Genomic DNA, 21,555 nt, shown 5'->3' with positions numbered 1-21,555 from the left:
ACGGTGGAGATTTCTATGGCCTGGTACAGTCTGTTCACGAGGTTTCCTCACCAGTGACAGGATATTTTCAGACCAAAGTACCTGAGAAGAATTTTAATAACGTAAGAGGATTATTCCCATTCTGTTATGCACAGTGTAACAGTGCTTATTTTGTTCATTGGCTAGTACATAAACTTCAAACCACTTATGAGAGTGTTTGAGAGGGTTGATGTGTGGTACAGAAACATTAGACGCTGGAGAGCGGTAATGGCTCTGTGTTTTAACAGCGATTGAAAAGTGTTGCTGCTAAGCTTGCCAAAACCATTTACAACTGAATAGGATGATTTCCAAACCATCTGATATAAACACTGATGATAAGACACTGATATATACAGATGTGTGCATCACACACACCAGGTCTCCATCTGTCCTGCGTAGTGTTAGATTCTACAGGATGGGATTCTTGTTATCTATAAATCTTTTATGCTTTGAACGCAGAGTACAAAGAAGAAATGGGTCTATGATGTTACATAAGCACTTCATAATTTACAATAGTGACAACATTGGCCATCATCGGTAACATTAGTTTGTGCAGCCTCTGTCGTGCATTATCATGACAGAATTTTTTGTGTGTCTTTGTGGCCACTAGAAGGCAGTGTGTGATTTGAAATTTCAGGTTAGTGGCTGATCATGAAATCCGAGGTCTTAGTAATGCATGTGCATTAGAGCTCAAAGAAAGCAGCATGTTGTGAGGTTCATATGTCAAATTTATGAGTGTCAATTGACATTTGTATTGATTGACAGCACTTTTAGTTCCTTTTCTTCTGAAACATGTACAACTAAAATTTGAATTTAGTCACAATTATGCTACCTTTTAAGATATTTAAATGTTTTTTGAAGTCTCTTATGCTCACTAAAGCTGCATTTATTTAATCAAAAATACAGTAAAAATTCTGAAGAACAGCATTTATTTGAAAATAAAATGTTTTGTATCATTATTAATGTCTTTACTGACACTTTTAAATTGTCTTCACTGAATATTTAATTTTTGAATGCTAGAGTCTGTCATACTGTTTTTTGCAGTAAACATGCAAATTTAGCTTATATTTGAGGTTAGGTTACTTAACGTTTTAATGTTAAGTATTAAACTTAAATGGCTAATTTAGATTTTTTTTTACCTTTTTAAAGGTTGTTCCATTTTAAAAGTTTAAAATCTGTAAAAAGTCACATTTTCCCATGAATTCTGAGTAGTCCTTCACTTTTCCTGTTTCAGATGGAGCAGTTTTCAGATGACGAGCTGGATCACGCTGCAGAGGAGGACAGCGATAAAGAGGACCAGGACCTGGACAAAATGTTTGGAGCATGGCTGGGAGAGCTGGACAAACTGACAAAGGTGATAACCAGTACATTTGTGTAATAATCTCATGGTTGTCAGTGTAGATTAGGTTTGTGGTCAGTCATTCAATTCCGTTTTGTGCAGTGTCCTCATGCAACCTCAGTGTCTGTTCATAGATGCATTTCAATTTACTATTAAAGCTTATTTTATTAGTTTGTAATGTTATGCAACAAAAGGTATTAAGTATGAATGTCATCACTGATAATCTATATTTTTCTAAATTAATCAGATAGTCCTGAAATCCCTCTACAGTGTTATTTACAGTACTGACACAGCTGAATCTACTGTATATGTGTAGTCTCACCACTCTTTGTTTATCTGTTTTGCTGTCTTTAGAGTCTAGATGACGGGAGACCGGAGAAGGTGCAGAAAGCACCTCTCAGACAAGAGACAAACATGGCCAACATGGCATACCGCTTCTCCATTTATAATATCAACGGTGAGGCCACATTATACACTCTACATCACAATATATTTGATTATTATCCACAATATTATATTATCATATTCTAATATCATTATAACCTCAGATGGGGGCTATAGATTGCAAAATTATTCATGTAACTGAGGACTGTGCATTATAAATTCATTATGACTCCATAAGGATAATTATATATTGTTTGCAATAAAAATTATTATGACTTCATGGAACACAAGGCTCTTGAGACATATGTTCAGTAAATATTTGACATGCTTAAAGCTGATTTGTTTACACTTGCTTGTGTGTGTACATTTGTTTCCTCACAGAGGCTCTGAACCAGAGTGACGCAGTGGATCTGGATGCTCTGATGGCGGACCTCTGCTCCATCGAGCAGGAGCTCAGCACCATCGGTAAGCCTAGCAGAACTTCCTCTCGCCTTGGCCTGACAGGGGACACCAAAGTTCGTCAGAAGCCCCCGGCTGGACGAAGTCACAGCACCAAGCACACGGGCAGCAGCAGTGGAGGGGCGAGCAGCAGTGGCGGCAGCACCAGCAGCAGTACCCGCGCCTCCCCCGCCTCTACCGTCAGGGTGGGCAGCTCCAGCAGCAGACCCCCGCTAGCATCCAATTTCTCTCTGGATGACATCACAGCCCAGCTGGAAAAAGCCTCCCAAAGCATGGATGAAGCAGCCAGGCAGAGCTCCACATCCTTCGGCTCTACAGTCTCAGCACCGTACTCTTCCTCGACCGTGCGGCGACCGACCTCCCATCATCATCATCGCAGGACGGGGTCGGTGGGTACGGTCACCGAGCATGAGGTGCGGTCCTTTGTCCATTCCTCTCGCTCTAGCATTAACTCGGCCTCTGCATCCAGCATGGACTCGCTTGACATTGAAAAACCCAAGTCTGATCAGGACGGGTTGCAGGACAGACAGGACCAGCCGAGTTCAGAGGTAAACAGTGCTTTGTATTGTTGTTATCTCATATTATCCGACATCTTGGATGGATTTTTTTGACCAAGCTTGAAGTAATGCATTATCTTTGAAGGGCACATGCAACATGCCTTAGAGTTTGTCTAAAAAAAAGAGATTTTATAAGGCCATGGGTCTCAACCAGGGGGCCAGGGCCCGATAGGGGCTTTGAGCAAACTTCCAAGATGGCCTTTAGGTTACTTAAAATAATTTGAAATAAGACAAAACAAGTATTAAAGGGTTAGTTTACCCCAAAATGAAAATCCTGTCCTTAATTAGTCACCCTCATGTCGTTTCAAACCTCCGCTCATCTTCGGAACACAAATTAAGATATTTTTGATGAAATCTGAGAGCTTTCTGACCTTCCATAGACACCAACGCAACTGAAATGTTCCCAGACCCAGAAACATAGTAAGGACATTGGTAAAACAGTCCATGTGACATCAGTGGCTCAACTTCTATTTTGCGAAGCTATGAGAATACTTTTTGTGTGCACAGAAAACAAAAATAACAACTTTATTCAACAATTCTTCTCCCCCAAATTACGATCTTCTGCCATTTTGGAGAGCACCACGATGCATGTGCGCGCTTTCTCCTGAACATAAACAACGCTGTTTACATTGATATCGTTCCGGAGAAAGTGTGCACATGTGTTTTCAGTTGTGTTGCTGTCTATGCAGCTGTCCGATTTCATCAAAAATATCTTAATTTGTGTTCCGAAGATGAGCGGAGGTTTGAAACGACATGAGGGTGACTAATTAAGGACAGGATTTTCATTTTGGGGTAAACTAACCCTTTAAAACAAAACCAAACAACTAAAAATCAAGATATTTCTTATTTTAATTCACCTCTTCAACAATATATATTTTTTCTTTTTAATTCCTTCGAGGAACCTGGGGTTTGGAAAACCTATATATGTACCAATGTACTTTTGTGTGATTTAGACATAGAAGAATAAATTCTTATTTTATTAAACCTCAAGGTCCCACTTTAGATTAAGTGGCCTTGTACTTACATCAAAAAATAAGTACAATGTATTGTGTTCATACTTTTGCTGCTATTGAGGCGGGATACGGGTAAGGTTAGGCACAGGTTTGGTGGTATGAGTAAGTTTAAGGGTGGGTAAAGGTGTAAGGGATGGGTCAACAGTGTAATTATAAATGTAATTACAGAAATTAATTACAGATGTAATTGCCGTTTTTTTTTTTTAATATAAGTGCAATGAAAAAACATGTACACCGTAAGTGCATTGTATCAAATGATTAATTTAAATGTAAGTACATAGTAGTTAAGGCCACTTAATATAAAGTGGGACCGAAAGGGTGAGAAAATGTTTTTAAAAATCCTTACATTTAATCCAGTAAATAATGAAAAACTTGTCATGGGGCCTTTGAATATCATTGTGTTCAGGGTGCCTGTTGGAACAGCCTTCAGGTCTAAAGCGCTTAAAATGCTGCCCATGTAGACAGCTCCCTCGGTTTCCTTCGGTCAGTTCATCAGGCCTCTAGCAGAGCAGATTAAGCATTAAGCTGAGCACTGCTTCTGTCCCTGAGTGAAAGACCGAATAAAAGCAGCTTTTACCCTTACTTCAGACTTAATTACACACACAAGTGATTTTGCTATAGTTTGGATTATATTTAGTTGTGGTATTGAGTTGGATCTAACCCAAATATTTAATGGTCAAACTTTCAACCCATTGTGGGTACAGCTAAACAAATGCAGATTTCTTAAATGCATCAGTTATTAGTTAAATTTTCTTTCTTAAATGAATTGAAGGCCATCATGAATCATGTGCGTGACAGTCACAGACCATTTCTTTTAGTTAAGGCTTTTCGCATTGCCCCAAACACCAACTTGTTTGGTTTTGTTAAATTAGTATGTTAACCGTGTTGGTTAATGTGAACCAGCCTGCTAATGGAATGAGTTTGTGGTCACAGATGAAATGATTTAAGAAGGCACACAGACCACTGATATTTAAAGCTGTCTGCATGCTTCCTTCGATTTATTCAGAGGAATAGTCTTACAGGGCAGATTGTTGCGGAGGGATTTCGCTAATCTATCCTATCCCACGGATCTTTACTGATAAACACGATTCACCTACAGATGATTGATGATAGATAAACACCTCTAATTAAATGGCACTTAATAAACGAATGACAGCGACCACACATTTGCGATTAAAAACAAAACATGATCATTACTGATTATCCTTGGAAATCACACTAGTAAGGTCTTTAAAAGTGCCATTTTAAAAATTATTTGAGCCATTTGAAATGTGAAATTGAACAGTTTTGGATAGGACATTTTTAGGACATCTTTTTAGTTTCAGTGATTATTGCTCACAATTTTCCCCTGTGCTTTCACACTATGAAAAATCCTTAATGTTTATTAATCAAAGCACTAATGACTCTTGTTTCTCCTCTCTCTGCACAAAGCACTCGTATCTGGACAGGGAGACCTCTCTCATTCTGAAAAGCATTGCAGGAAAGCCCTCTCACTTGCTGACCAAGGTGACGCCCTCTTTCCACCTCTGGATGCATTGAGTTTCTCCTAGTGGCTTCCTAACCCCTCTGTGCATGCCAGCATGATTCATTTTCATCCATTTTTCTTTCATTATGTGTCTTGGTATTAGACATAATGAAGCTCTTTTAACGAAATACAACTTTGTATAATTTCTCTAACCTTGTTCCTTATACCTCAGTATTTTTTTGGTTAATTCATACTGACCTTTACCATCTCCCCACCTCCTGCGTCATGCTGATTCCTCGTCTGTAGCCAGTCAATTCAATATATCAAAGGACATCAGCAGTATCAGAATATATGGTTGACGCTGAGCGTTGTGCATGGATACTTCACATCACCTACGATGTTTGTGTTGTTCCATAACAAAACAGGAATGTACAGGCCTCTATTAACTCAAACTCTCAATTTATGTATTGTTGATGTAGTTATAGTGCACTACAATTTAGGTCCTGTTTACACCAAGTCTGACAGGTAACCAACACAATTGATAAAATAATCATGAACCTTCAAAAGAGAGGTCAGAGTTGGTGTAAAGAGGATGCATTGTTTTAATTTTGAAATCTTGTCCTGCATGTTCTTCCTGGTGTGAATAACCCCATTTTTCATCCTTTATTTTGGTATTTACTTTTGCGTACAATCAAAATAATTGGTTAGAGAAAATTCCATGAGATGGGAATAACATTTTTATTTTAATGCTTTTGCATTAACACAATTCCTTAATGAGAGAATGTTATAGTTTTGTAAGCGAAACACAAATATTCTTGGAGGAATGCAAAAGAATTGCAATAAAATGTTTCTTCTCATCTCATATTGTTTTCATCGCCATGTTCCCTCATGGGTTCTGTAGCATCTGAGACGTCCACTTAAAAACAAATTGTTTTGCACTATGACTATTGACTTAAAATATGCCTGAAGAGCGTGTTCATGCATGTTTTAATTGCATTTTAAGTTTGAGTTTGGTTTTGGCAGCTCTTCAGGACCGCATGTCCCAATCAAATCATTAAATATGTAGGAAGATATGTAAAGGATTTCGGGGAGCTCATTCCATTTAGAGGTTAAACATTTGGACATTTGAGTTCAACAGAACAATATTAAACTTGTCATATTAGAACAAGAAGTTGAAAACTGGACATGGATTATTTGTAATTGCCATTAGATGAGTTTCATTGCTTGTTATTATGTAAGGAAACTTAGTTTCGTCACTGCTTATGTAACACGACATCTGTGATAATGACTGTAAGTGATGACTGTATGCTCCCTCCGGGTTTGTATGTACCTGTTCATTAGAGAGGTGCAGCCCCAGATCGGTTAGCTGTGGACAGGTGGCAGACGGACCCGCAAGGTACTGAGTGACATAATGATCAGCCCAACAGATGGATTCTAGGAAGCGATCGAGTTTCACCAGAAACAGCAGGCTGCAGTCCCACACAAAAGTGTTTTGCTTCCTCACAGACAATTGTCCGCCACATTCAACCAGTGTTTGTTTTTTGTCTTTTTTTTTTGAGGCCTTTCCTACACAACAAAAACAGTTTAACATCAAACCTCCGTTAAACTGTTTAGGATGAGTCTTAAGCTTTCTTCGCACCGGTCAGCTCATCTTGTTAAACTCTACTGTGGCCTATAGACCAACAGTAGCCGGACCAGTGCCCCAGACCCAAATTCAGAGTGTGTTAAATCCAACACAGTCTTATGGCAATTTATTACTAATTTACATTTCGACTAATTTTGGTCAAATTTGGAAATATACGCAGTTTCATTCATTTTCATGTGATCTGCATATGTTCGATGGACAGTTATGTTTAAGCCTGGAACTTCATGCTTTCTTTATTTCTAAAGTAGTAAAAATTCATACAAAATCAGGATGTTGTAAAATAGTTCCATTTTCTTGTGAAATTGGGTTGGTTAAACCATTCACTGGAGATCTCAGATTTAGTACAGTAGCAGTCTAGTTTTAGTAACTCCAAATGCATCTGTTGAAAATCTCTTTAAGTTGCATTGTCACTCCTTGTGTTGTTCTTTGCTGTTTTGCTTTGGACACTGTCTAAAGTGCGAGTCACTTGTGTTGTGGCGGCATTAGCAAGGCTTGGAGTCGGTTGAGGGGATCTGATTGGTTGGAGGAGTTGAGTGAACGTGCCAGTAATCCGCTTTACACTAGGGAGGTTTCATCACCTAGATTTTCATTCCTTATTCTGGCACTGTCTGTTCATCACTACCCTTGTGCGCTACGGTTTAGCATACTTTTGAAAAAAGTACTTATTACGGATATAATATACTTCAAAAGTATAAACTTAAGTGTGAACTGAATGTAATGTTTTGGACACTTAATTATATTTGAACTACAATTAAATGAATAAGTATTAGATTTAATTTTTTTTATCAAATATAAGTAAATTTATATTATATTAAATTAGTTGAACTTGGGTTAATTTGAATTAATTTCTCCTATAATCTTTTAAATTAACAATTAATTTATAGTGTATTATTATTATTAATATTTCTATTAATAAATATGACATGTATTTATGGTAAAACAAATTTTTTATTGAAACTTAAATTACATGTATTTAAATATATTTGTAATTTCCCATTTGTAATGAAGTTGCCAGTTCTCATTCAGTACAATACATAATTTCTTTTTTTTTTAAATAATCAGTTCTGGTACGCTTAATGGAATAGTTTTAAATGATCCTTCAGTAAACAAGCATCACAGTCTTGTGAAAATGTGTTCAGATTATTTGTGACTCACCACTAGCGTATATATGCTGATGTTCATAATGTCTGTGAGGTCATGACACCTACAGCTCCTGGGTTCATGTCTCTCATCATACTCCCACTCTCCACGTTTATTTGAGTCACTGATAACCGTAACTCTGCCCCGAGGGCACTCACCTGCTCACAGAGATGTCTTTCTCTCTCCTCTCCCTACACAAGCTACGCTGGCTCTCCTAATTTCCCCAAAACCTTGGATGCTGTACAAGCCCTGATTTCTCAGCGATATAGATAATTGTAGTTTCTGCAGCCAGGTGGTTTGTGATGTAGAATTACGGGTCAGGAGAACAGCTGCTGGGCAGTTTCTGCTGCTGCTTATCGGCTTTATTTTTGGTTTCTCTGTTGGTTTTAGCCAGGTTTTAATTTCTTTCTTTTCTTTTTTTTAGACAGTGGGCCGTTTAGTTTTGACATTGAGGACTTGAAATAGTATCTGGATTCTAATCTTCAGATGAGGCTATTCTTATTGAAGACAGGCCTCTTTTTAATATGTGTGTTTCTGTGTCAGCTATGTCCCATTTCCACATGCTGTCTACGAGTCGTGAGCTAACACCACTTTTTTTTAATCATCACTTTAGTCAAAATAGACCATATATTCTGGAGTTTTTATTATTTAAATATTCATCCAATTACTTATGAAATGGTTAGTTCACCCAAAAATGAAAGTGAAAAATGACTTACTCACCATAATTGAATTAGACACTATAAAATGATCTGTACTGTAGGTGTGTGTGTGTGTGTCTATGTGAGCCCTGTCATGGACTGGCCATCCGTTCAGGGCGTCCCCCGCCTCTGGCCCAAAACTGTTGGGATAAGCTCCAGCCCCCCACGACCCTATAGAGAATAAAGCAGTTTGGGAAATGGATGTATTTACTCACCACAATGTTGTTCCAAACCCATAAAACTTGTTGATCATCAAATCAGATTTTTAATGAAACCTGAGAGACTTCTGTTCCTCTATTGAAAGTCTGTTCCACCAAAACTCTTGAGATTCAAAAAGCTCATAAAGACATTGTAAAAGAATGAGGTTTGTTCTTTCTCATCAAGTGCAATTGAACTTACAATTACTGTATTCGATGTACTTTATATATGTGCATTGATCAATGTTTATATGCGAATAAAGGCTTCAATTAAATCATAAAAGCAATCATGTCAGAAGACCGTGATTAAACCGCTCCGTTCATATAGATTACTTGTACTATTCGAAATTTCAGTGAAATAGACTTCCAGTGGAGGGCTAGACATTTTTAAATCTGATAAATATAAGCAAGAATAAATGCATGGCTATGAATATTATTCCATTTGCATGTTACTGTTACTATAGCTGATGTGCTGGGCATTAGTCAGGGGAGGATGTGTACTGTTAAGAGGCTGTTAAGAGCTGTAATTCTCTCACTTGCCATTTTGTTAGATAAAATGAGAAGGCATGTGAGTCCAGATTTTAGGATGATTCTGTAGCTACAGTCCGTTTTTCTGTGCCCTTTTGTGGCTGTTTTCTGGTGTATTTGTGTGTTATTCACTGCAGTGTGAGAGGATAATACACTGATTTGGCACAATCCCAAACCCAGACTAAAGCAATTGCACACAAATACACACACAGAAACAGGGATGGGGAGGGCTTGATGGAAGTCTATTTGACAGTAAAAGGGGAGGGATCATCTCTTTGTTTTAGAGAGAGAGCAAGAGAGATTAGCCAGTAGACGAGAGGTAGTAGAGTGTAGCCAGTTCTGCCCATCCTCCACCTTGTAGTAGATGCATTTTACGCTCTTGGGCAGAGGAGCTTCTCTCTGGGAATCATTTATGCTGTTGGAGGGGTATTCCAGTCGTTTGTTCTTCAGTTATCGCACAGCTTCCTGACCTTACATGGACATTAAACTGCTCTGAGCATGGATCTGCACACCTCAGCGATGGCCAGAACAGTCACGAATAGACATGGACCAGCTTCAGACTTGCTACAATGGGATATTTTTCTATTCGACTGGACCGATAATTCTAAATGTGACTATTGAAAAGCAACTTTCTGTAATCTGTTGAGGCGAATCTGTATTAGGGATTGCAATCAAATCAAATGGGGCGAATGCCAGGAGAAGAGCGTTCAGATTGTGTTTACCGACATATGTCATAGTACTGCTTGTTTTTAAGCTTTTACCTTCCTCTTTATTTTTTTGCACCAAAGCTTTAATTGTTCTTCAAGGTAAAATAATCCTTTTTACAATGGCTTCTTGCTGGAAAAGCCAGGTAAATGTGAGGGTTGTGCACTCTGGGTTTTATAGATTATCAAATGTCCAAATGTTTAACCATAGAAAATTGGTTACTCCAAGCAATAATTAACATTACAATAATTCAGAATGTATTTCCATGTGGTGACTGTGTTTGTATGTGTACTGTATATTTAGGAGGAACAAGCTGCCAAACAAAAAGCTGAGAAGATCCGAGTAGCTCTGGAGAAGATAAAGGAAGCGCAGGTTAAAAAGGTGAGATGATCAGCAGTTTTTTTTTTGTTTAGGTGTAAACATATCTTAACTGAACATGTGACACAAACCTGGTCACATATGTTTACTGCTTATACATCTGTGCTGTACAGTAGTTTTCAGATGACACCTTCAGCATGTGCAATGTGGTGTAGTGTGGAAGCGGGTTATCGCAGCACACTTACATGGCTGAATCAGGCCCCCGTGGGACCTGGGAAATGATTTAATAGCACATTTTCACAGAATATTTAGTGTAATTTGGCTTTGGAAGAGCTGTGTTGCCTCTAGTAGAGATTGACCGATATTCAGTTGACCAATAAGTTTGCTGTTATTAACACATTCTACTTTGGTTAATGGTTCTTTAATAATAATAATAATGATATTTGTTAGTATTATCATTGTTGTTAATAAAATATTAATAATAATTTTTTTGGCGTTTTCTAATAATTATCCGAAAAGGTGAGACCTTTTTTCACACTTTCTACTTAGCAGTTCTTTCATAATAAAAACAATAATAACATCTTTTTAATAATAATTATTATTATTAAGATGTATTTTTATTATTACTTGTATTAGTATTATTATGTTGTATTGTTGTTTTCCAATAAAACAATAAGCCCTGTAAATCCATGGTTTACAGTGATTATTTTACTATTTGTTAGGCACAATGCAGAGTGTTAGACGTTCTAAAATCACTGTAAACCACAACTTCATGGGGCTTATGGTTACTGCATATACCTGACTAGAGTTCATAAAATGAACACACCGCAACAACAAAATAATAATACTGATACTACTACTACTAATTATTCATTTATGAGAAATAACAGTGCTTCTCCCAGGCAATGTAATTCAGGTGTGTGTTTATAGGTTATTTTACAATGGCTTATAATAATTATTGGTAACACTTTAGGGATCAATTCTCACTATTAACTATTTGCTTATTAGCATGCATATTACTAGCATATTGGCTGTTTATTAGTACTTAAACACATATTAATTGCCTTATTCTGCATGACCCCCTATACCTTAACTTAACAACTACCTTACTAACTATTAATAAGCAGCAAACTAGGAGTTTGAGGCAGAAGTTGTAGTTAATAGTTAATAGTGAGAATGATTCCCCAATCTAAAGTGTGACCTATTTATTTAGTTGCTGTCCATAAAATGAATATTATTAATAATTTTGTCATGTCATTTATCTGATACTATAATAAATAATAAGTATTGGTGTTGGTCTTTAAAAATAATACTGCTCTCTAGACTCTCTAGAATTTATTTCATGTTTCAGTCTATGTTGGCAAGTATAAATGTATATAAGTAGATATATGTACAGTTATAGATTGATGTCCTGTATCAGGACTTCCTGAGGTTTCTGTGTTGTTATCTGAGGAGGTGAAACAGGGCTGTGTTGATACAAACAGCCAAAGACCGGATGATCAAGACAACTTAAACACATTGAAGGGATTAGCTGTGTGTGTGTGTGTGTGCACACGTGTGCCCGCATGCCCTTACTCTCCCCCGGCGTCTGTTCTCTGAATATGTGTGTGTGGGTCAGCAACCCTGATGGAATGTTTTCTGGGTCAGGTCACTGTCACAGTACACAAACTGAGCTTGCGTCTCTTTAAATGCTGCTCGGAAATCTCTCTTGAAGTCAAATCGCTGTAAATGTGTTCTTAAAATCCACAATTAATCTGGAATGAGCGCTTAGACAGTAACAAGCTGCTGGGTTTATGGCAGTGCTCAGGGAGGAAGTCATCGCCTTGTGTTCTGAGATATTGATCTCCCTAATTATGATCGGATAAATTAATACATTTCTGTTAAATATATACTGTATGTGGATATTTTTGGGCAATGGTGGAAATTCATTGTTGAATCAGTGCGTTTAACGAACAGTTAGAAAGAACTGATTGTTAGAAAGAAATCTAATTTCGCATCTAATCGAGGTATTGACATACATTATGTGGAATGGAGTAGATTAGAGTAGATAGTAGATTAATGTGTAAATTCTGGTATTTTCACTGGCCTTTGACCATTCGTATGGTAAAATGTAGGTCAGTGTGTAATGTCTTAGAGAGGGAGGGGATTCCTATTGGTTTATATGTTCACAGGCTTTTTTGAGCTGGGAGATTTTTCTTATTAAAATGGGGATATTGATGTGGAAGGGTTATTTCATTTAATCTTGTTTGTGAGCAGTTGATGTTGTTGCTGTTTCACTCGGAGCTGAGGTGAATTTTTGCCTGGAGTGCTTTCAGAAGGCCTAACCCCCCAATAAAATGGCACAAAACACAGGTCACGATGTAACCCACTGATGAGAGAATTTTTTGCAAGCACCAACCAAGTGATGTACAAACATATTAACTTTTTGTCATGCCCTGTCTCTCCCCTCAGTTGGTTATCCGAGTGCACCTATCAGATGAAAGCTCAAAGACTGTGATGGTGGATGAGAGACAGACGGTGCGTCAAGTGCTGGACAGCTTGCTGGACAAATCCCACTGCGGTTATAGCCTGGACTGGTCTCTGGTGGAAATCATCACTGAACTCCAGACGGGTAAGAGCCAGAAGACTGTCTGATTTTAGCTTGTTCTGGCCAAGAACTGCACAGTAATTGACATGAAAATGGACCAATCACGGGATGTTTCTAGGTAAATCTGGATTTGGTCCTACAGTAATAGACCAACATGCAACAAACTGGTGCAAATAGTGTCAAAAAAATCTCTGTGAATGGTTTTACAGGCAACACAAGTAATTAGCAGAAATGTTGGAGTAAGTAAGGTTTTTTTCAAAAGAAATGAATACTTTAAATCAGCAAAGGTGCATTCAATTGATCAAAAGTGGCAGTAAAGACATTTATAATGTTTCAAAAGATTTCTGTTTCAAGTAAATACCGTTCTTTTGAACTTTTATATTCATTAAAAAATGTTGGAAAAAATAAGCTAAAATATTTAGCACAACTGTTTTCAACATTCATAATTACAAATGTTTCTTGAGCAGCAAATCAGCAGATTAGAATGATTTCTGAAGGATCATGTGACACTGAAGACTGAAGACTGGAGTAATGATGCTGAAAATTCAGCCTCATCTTTTCCCAGAATAAATTATATTTTAAAATGATTCTAATCGAAAACGGTTATTTTAAATTGTAATGTTTCACAATATTACTGTTTTTACTGTGTTTTTGATTAAATAAATGAGGCATAAGACACGCCTTAAAAAATTTTACAGACCCCAAATTTTTGAGTGGTAGTGTTATTCATAGTTTCCATTCAAAAGCAATAATTACTGATTATTTAACCAACACAATTCTTCAAACAAAGCAGAATACACAGGTATGCATGAAGATATCATGATTACTTCTAATTTGTTGCTAATTGCAAACAAAACTGGTCACACTTTATTTTAAGGTCCAATCCCACCATTAACAAACCATTAACTATGACTTTTGCCTCAATAAACTCTGCTTATTAATAGTTAGTAAGGTAGTTGTTAAGTTTAGGTTTTGGATAGGATTAGTGAAGTAGAATATGGTCGTGCAGAATATGTGCTTTATAAGCACTAATAAACAGCCAATATGTTAATAATAGGCATGCTAATAAGCAACTAGTTTAATAGTGAGAATTGGTCCCTATACTAAAATGTTACCCCAAAACTTTTAAATATCATCTCTTTAAATATCATTTGTATATTGTAAACATAATTGTTTCCCGTTAGACTTATAAAAACCAGTGCGTCATCGAAGACGTGGTCTGGCAGGAAGTGCACATGCAGCGGTGGCACTTGAGTACATATGATAATAGACTATTCCTTCACGGACTAGTCTAAAGTATTCAGTTGAGACTGAAGTATCCAAAGAGAGATTGAATCAATAAAGAAAAATGAAAAAAGGGATTAAAATCATGTTGTCAGGCTTTCCCCAGATGAACCACAATGACAGCTGGATGATAATGCACATGTTTTTCATTTTCCGCTGGTCTTCAAACCATAACAGCAGTCCTATTTGATTTATTTGATCACTGCAGATTAGCAACGAGTATAGATTAGCAAAGTCTATGTCTGAAATCTCAATAGGATTATCCCATACAATCATGTGCAGTCTGAGCGAGGATAGCCCTAGACAAGGTAAATATTACTATAACCGCTTCCACCGCTTCCATAATAGTAAGACTGTAAATCTACTGAGAATACATTTTAAAATATAATTTGAATATATTTTATTATTTTATTTTAATATCCCATACAATCATGTGCAGTCTGAGCGAGGATAGCCCTAGACTAGGTAAATATTACTATAACCGCTTCCACCGCTTCCATAATAGTAAGACTGTAAGTCTACTGAGAATACATTTTAAAATATAATTTGAATATATTTTATTATTTTATTTTAAAATGTAATCTTCAGTGTCACATGATCCTTCAGAAATCATTCTAATATGCTGATTTGCTGCTCAAGTAACAATTCTTATTATTATCAGTGTTGTGCTGCTTAAAATTTCTGTGAAAACAATGACACATCTTTTTTTCCTGGATTATTTAATGAATAGAAAGTTCAAAAGAACAGCGTTTGACATGGTAAACAAAAGATTTTTGTAGCTTTTTAACAATTGAGTACATCTTTGCATACAAAAGTATTAATTTATTTGACCCCAAACTTTTGAACAGTAGGTAATACAGTATTATAGTCTATTAGACTATACTTTTATTTTTATGTATTTTCAGCCCCATAGACTTCTATTTTAAGTTTTAAACATTTAAGCATTTTTGGTTTGTTTTTATGGTTTGAAAGACAAATCAAATGTATTATCTGAGGTATGTTTTTGATAGAGTTTTATTGAACCTACATGTAGAATATGCCTTTAACTGAACCTGCCCCCTCCCTTGCCGTGTCTAATATATGAGTGTGTGAGTCAGAGGCCTCATGTGCTGGGCTGCTCTGTATGTAGGTCCTGAGCGATCATGCGTGTGGCCATAGCCTACATCTCCAGGGCTTCAGCTTTTCCACTCTCTGCTCTTTCAGTGGAGGGAGAAAAAGGCAGAGAGGGGAAAGACAAGGAGATCTAGTGGTAGGGTACAGAATATCCGCCAGATGGACTGTACTAAAATCCCTTTAATAAAAAGAGCAGCAGAGGTCTTTTCTGGAGGTATTTTGTGCAAGTTAATGGATTGTTGCAGTTTATAATGAGGAATGATGTGTTTTTGCCCCTCTGGCTGAATGAGACCAGAAATAGATGTGCACACGTGTATATTCATGAGAAAAGAAAAAAGTGCGTTTTCATGCATTAAACATTTTTAATTTTCATGTTGTTTTGAACGATTTTTGTCTTCCTGTCAGCACCTAGTCAAACTGTCAGATTTTGCTCTTTTGGGAGGTTTGTTTGTTGGCTCATTGTTTTTGAGGGTTAAGCATGTTGAGGTTAAAGGTCACTGATTTATTGTTAAGGTGTGGCGGAATCAAGATTAATCCAGATGTGACCCTAGACCACAAAACCAGTCACAAGGGTCAAATTTTTTAAATTGAGATTTATACACCATCTGAAAGCTGAATAAATAAGTTTGTTAGGATATTTGAACGATTTTTGTCTTCCTGTCAGCACCTAGTCAAACTGTCAGATTTTGCTCTTTTGGCAGGTTTGTTTGTTGGCTCATTGTTTTTGAGGGTTAAGCATGTTGAGGTTAAAGGTCACTGATTTATTGTTAAGGTGTGGCGGAATCAAGATTAATCCAGATGTGACCCTAGACCACAAAACCAGTCACAAGGGTCAAATTTTTTTAAATTGAGATTTATACACCATCTGAAAGCTGAATAAATAAGTTTGTTAGGATATGACAATATTTGGCTGAGATACATCTATTTGAAAATCTGGAATCTGAGGGTGCAAAAAAATCTAAATATTGAGAAAATCGCGTTTAAAGTTGTCCAAATGAAGTTCTTAGCAATGCATTTTACTAATCAAAAATTAAGTTTTTATATATTTACAGTAGGAAATTTACAAAATATCTTTATGGAACATGATCTTTACTTAATGTCCTAATGATTTTTGGCATAAAAGAAAAATCAATAGTTTTGACCCATACAATGTATTTTTGGCTATTGCTACAAATATACCCCAGCGACTTAAGACTGATTTTGTGGTCCAGGGTCACATATTAGGATCAAGAGAAGTTTAAGGGATTTTTAATACCTCAAGTTCCTTTAATCACCTAATGGATGGACCTCTGCCAGATTAGTGATTTCACTAGTTTCATTTTTTATCATTTTTAAAAAACTGTTTACATTTGTTAAAGGTTTGCCTCTCATAGTCTGTCCCTTTTGTTTAAGGCAGAGCTTTCCAAACTTATAAATCTTGTGTCTGACAGGATACTTGTCAGTGTACAAGGCAAACATTAGACTCAGTTCACACCATATACCTCCGACAGCCTGCTTGTTGCCTTGGCAAAAAATGGTTTAAGAAAATGTATTTTTCTTTCTTTCTTTCTTTATGAATATATATATATACAATGTATCATACATAATAAGTTTTATTTAAATAATACTTCTGGAACTTGCAGCTGTCATGTAGAAATTGTAGTTAATGTATCAATTTGATTTACCTCAGTGGGTTTTAAGGTTTGACCTATTTTAAATTTGTCTAGTGCATGCAGTTTGTTACATACTTTCTCATCCTAAATGTCTTCGGGGACTTTCCCTCCATGAAATAGTCCAAGGGATCTTTATAGTCTGTAAAGAGAGTAGGGCTGTGGCAGTAGGGCTTATAGTAATTTGGATAAATGTCACTGTTCCTTACAGACCATCGGATCTCGTTGGCCTGTTTACTTCATGATTTTGACATGGACTACTAAACCTATCTTTAGTTCACAATCACTTTATTATACATCAGAATGTGTTTTCAAGGAGAAATGAAAGTGCTCTGCAACTGTAAATGGATGAAGTGTCCAAAGATGTTCTCCTCATTGATTTTTGAAAAGCAAACAATCTTCATACTGGTTACACTTTGTTTTTCCAGAGAGAATATTTGAGGACCATGAGAACCTGGTTGAGAACTTGTTGAACTGGACCAGGGACAGCACCAACAGACTGATGTTCATCGAACGCATTGAGAAATATGCACTTTTCAAGAACCCTCAGGTAATGCTACATATAATACTAAAGGTAATGCTAGTATATATACAGCTTATACTAGTAATATCAAATCTGTCAGTAGTGCCCAGGTCTGTTGTAGCAGCAGAAAATGGTTCCATACAACTTCTGCACTACGTTTCACATACAAGTCTTCTGTAGGCTACAATAGCATTTTTAAATATTGTGTACACTATTGTTAAAAAGTTTGGAGTTGGTCATTTTTAAAATTGTTTTTGTAAAGTAGTATCTTATGCTCACCAAGGCTGCATTTATTTAAGCAAAAATACATACATGAATGTAACATTGAAAGGCAAGATTTTCAGTGAATAATGCTTTAATTTTCAGTATTACAGCATTTACGTTTTGAGTGAACTGTCCCTTATTGCCCATCTAATGTAATGAGTTTCAGAGTGACAGTAATATAGGTTTGTTCAGTATGGATGTTCTGCTTGTGCAGTGCTCTATGGATCAGTAGTTTTATTAGTGTATGCGACTGATGTAGGTCAATGTCATGTAAATGCTGAGCTATAATGAATAATTGATCTCAGCAGCGGCTGGTTGAAGTGTGTTCACTGTCCAGACTGACTCTCTGGCTGCTGCTTTGGTCGTTTTAAAACAAAAACAAACAAAAAGTCATTCCATGTGTTTAACCACTTTGTTTTCTTGCATTGTATTTTGTTGAAAGTCTGTTAAAATGGCACATTCAGATATCTAAAGATTGGTTTTGGCTAATGCTCTATTAAACCTATAAATCGGTGATAGTCATAGATCACTTTAATATCTCCCTGAATCATCTGTTTCCTCAGAACTATTTGCTGGGGCGTAAGGAGACGTGTGAGATGGCAGACAGAAATAAAGAGGCTCTGTTGGAGGTGAGACAAGACTGTGAACCTACTTACACACATTTTCTCTTGGGTTTTAAAGCCAGCATTACTTATTTAGGTCATGTCAGGCATGTTGTACTCATTGGAGTGACTGATAAAGGTTTGTTTTTGAGCAGGAGTGTTTCTGTGGAAGCACTATCAGTGTGCCTGAGATGGAAGGGGTGCTCTGGCTCAAAGACGACGGCAAGAAATCCTGGAAGAAGCGCTACTTCCTGTTACGAGCCTCTGGTATATATTACGTGCCAAAGGGTAAAGCCAAGGTAAGTTGCGAGTCTCAATCTTCTGTTGTCTCATGCTTCATCTCATAGTCTGTTTGCTGTGAAGTTTTCTTTTTCATACACTCAATGACTGACACAAACACTTTCGTACACTTGCTGACTGATACACAAACACTCTTACACTATGGCCCACCTATATAACTGATATTAAAATAAATTTTCTGGTGATCTGATCACAACTGGGTTCAACATTTCTGAACATCAAAAGGCGTCTGACCACATCACATTTGTAAAATCACATTTCTTTAGGCTCTGCCGAAAGAGGGGCATCATACTTTTTTCAAATTTTGTTGTTGTCGTTGTGTGTAATAAAAACATATACATACACTGACTAGTTTACAATCAAACTGGGCAGCACTAATCATAAATCTGTGCATTCAAGGATTCAGTCCCAGAACAAGATGCTCCATAATTTAATCCACTCACAAACTGAATGATCTCTAAAAGCATGAAAAGAGATTCTGGGATTATGTGTGCATATGACTGAGATGATTATGTGCACAATCACATATGCTCGTATTATGCATGCACTTAAGTGTTCACACATATACAGTATGTGCAGATACACTATGAGGCCTGAGCAGTGATAATACACAAGAGCTTTGTGTGAGAAACAATGTAAATCAGCATTCACGGAAAATCTTCCCCTTCCATCTTACGTTTGTGCTATTTGAATAAATATGTTCAATTTCGTTAACTAAAACTATTAAAAATTGTTTTGGATAATTGAAATAAATCAAAAATAAAATAAATATTTGATGGAAAATATAAAAAGTACAAATGTTGCCTTGGCTACTAACTAAAATAAGTTTCATTTGAAATAGTAAAATTACAGTAGTAAAACTTAAACTGAGATAAAAAATGTAATCTCTTTAGAAACATAAAAACTGATAAAAGTGACAAAAGCACATACAAATAATACATTTCAGGATTAAAATTAAAACCGTAAAAGCGTATTCAATTATTAATAAATACTATAATAGTATATAAAGAATACCAAAATAACACTTGGATTGTGCTGCTGCGTATTATTTTGTACATGCATATATTCAAATTAGGTGCATTGGGTACAGGGCACAGTGACCAATGACGTTTGGCATCATTGATGTCAAACCTGGCACAAGCACATCTTGTGAATGTGCAAATGTGATTGAGGTTTGAGAGCTGAAGCATGAACACACTTGCTGTCAGTCACATAAAATAATTCCTGTGCTTTTCAAGAGATAAAGGGCCTGCTGACTCCATGTCTAGAGAACAGTTAATGAGTTCAAGTTCAGAGCAGATATGGGCCAGTGACTGCTCATTATCCACAGACCACAGGGAGGCAGAGGGTGATCGAGAGAGAGATAAAAGAGCAGCTGCTGTACATCCTCAGGTCATCACTCTGGATTTGACCGCTGCTGCCCATCTGCATCACTAGCATACTCGCATCCTGTTTCATACTTAACACTGATGCATAACACATGGCCCGTCTGATTCAACATGAGACAAGTACAGAATCTCAGTTCTTAAAAAAAAAACAAAAAAACATTCAGGACCCCCCTTTTCATGCTATTCAACCTGTCTTGCCTTGCCTATTTCTGTGCACTAATTCAAAGCACTTTTTACAAATGTAGTTCTCCCCCTAGTGGATTGTCACAATATAAGCAAACAAATTGGTTAAACAGCAAGTCAGGTGTGTGGCATGATGTAATAAAAATAATTATAAAATAAATAATCATTCTGAAAATAGTAAGAGATAAGATGCAAGCATAGGCATGTAGACAATCTATTTATAATTAGCATTAGTGTTATTACCAGCATTCCCTACATATGCATTCACAAACAAAGATTTTCCTTTGTTATATACTAGCATGTAGTCTTTTTCCTTCCATCCTGTGTCATCTGTAGGCCTCTAGAGACCTAGTGTGCTTCCTGCAGCTGGATCATGTTAACGTGTACCTGGGTCAGGACTACCGCAGCAAGTATAAAGCCCCAACTGACTACTGCATGGTCCTGAAGGTGAGGGATGACAATCAACTTTGTACATTGTATCAGACATTGCAGTTTTATGCGGTTATAAAAATTGTCTAAAAATATCAAAGTTTTAAAGGTGCAATAGGTGATTGTCTTCAGAAACATTTTTGGTATGCTGGTTGAAAGTCTCTTCACATCCTGATAGCAATCATTAAGTTAAGTGGTCTAAATGTATTTACATATTTTGTGGAAGGCGTAGGACCAAGAAATGTTCGTCCAGTCAAAACGCTCGCTCCGAGCATTTTGATTGACTTTCCTACCTGCCTGTCAACATATGTATTAGCATACCTCTGCTCACCCGGTTCGCGCAAACAGGATATGTCATCAGCGCGTTCACGTACTCTGTGCAGACAGAGCGAGAATGGCAGACAAACATCAACAACCCGATTTTCCTTCCTGGTATTGTAGTACTTTTATTAACTTTACAATAAAGTTATCTCACCGGTGAATGACATGTGATGTATTGTAGTAATGTTGTCTCTGGTCGTCTGGTCTGTGTGCATTCCTGCATTCAGGAGGCGTGGCTTTGAACGGCGATTTGCAGGGAGGGTGGGACGTATGCTTTCAGTGCTATCAGGCTAAAATTAGCATTTTCTAAGATCTCCTACTGCACCTTTAATTCCTTGCTATCAGATGTGAGTCACACTGCTTTGTTCCTGAAGAGGAAGATGAGTTGAAGCCATGTGTTCTTAAAATGCATTTACTTAAATGACTAAAAAAGTCATTTGAAAGTA

General features: G+C 36.9%; 1 protein-coding gene across 3 annotated transcripts in view; it reads left to right on the top strand.

Moving 5' to 3' along the window:
- raph1a (Ras association (RalGDS/AF-6) and pleckstrin homology domains 1a) overlaps positions 1-21,555 on the top strand; it is an 82,375-nt gene that overhangs the window by 54,639 nt on the left and 6,181 nt on the right. For 2 of the 3 annotated variants that reach the window (XM_016287288.1, XM_016287287.1), the window contains exons 2-11: positions 1,253-1,372; positions 1,712-1,814; positions 2,123-2,748; positions 5,202-5,276; positions 10,452-10,529; positions 12,918-13,077; positions 17,528-17,649; positions 18,450-18,515; positions 18,644-18,787; positions 20,696-20,806. In XM_016287288.1, the coding sequence (XP_016142774.1) occupies positions 1,253-1,372; positions 1,712-1,814; positions 2,123-2,748; positions 5,202-5,276; positions 10,452-10,529; positions 12,918-13,077; positions 17,528-17,649; positions 18,450-18,515; positions 18,644-18,787; positions 20,696-20,806 (1,605 nt within the window). The remainder of the gene's footprint in view (positions 1-1,252; positions 1,373-1,711; positions 1,815-2,122; positions 2,749-5,201; positions 5,277-10,451; positions 10,530-12,917; positions 13,078-17,527; positions 17,650-18,449; positions 18,516-18,643; positions 18,788-20,695; positions 20,807-21,555) is intronic. The other variant, XM_016287290.1, reaches the window with a different exon arrangement.

Source organism: Sinocyclocheilus grahami, unplaced genomic scaffold (assembly GCF_001515645.1).
Source record: "Sinocyclocheilus grahami isolate Dianchi unplaced genomic scaffold, SAMN03320097.WGS_v1.1 scaffold220.1, whole genome shotgun sequence".
Taxonomy (NCBI): Eukaryota; Metazoa; Chordata; class Actinopteri; order Cypriniformes; family Cyprinidae; genus Sinocyclocheilus; species Sinocyclocheilus grahami.
This window is presented reverse-complemented; position numbering and strand designations above follow the sequence as displayed.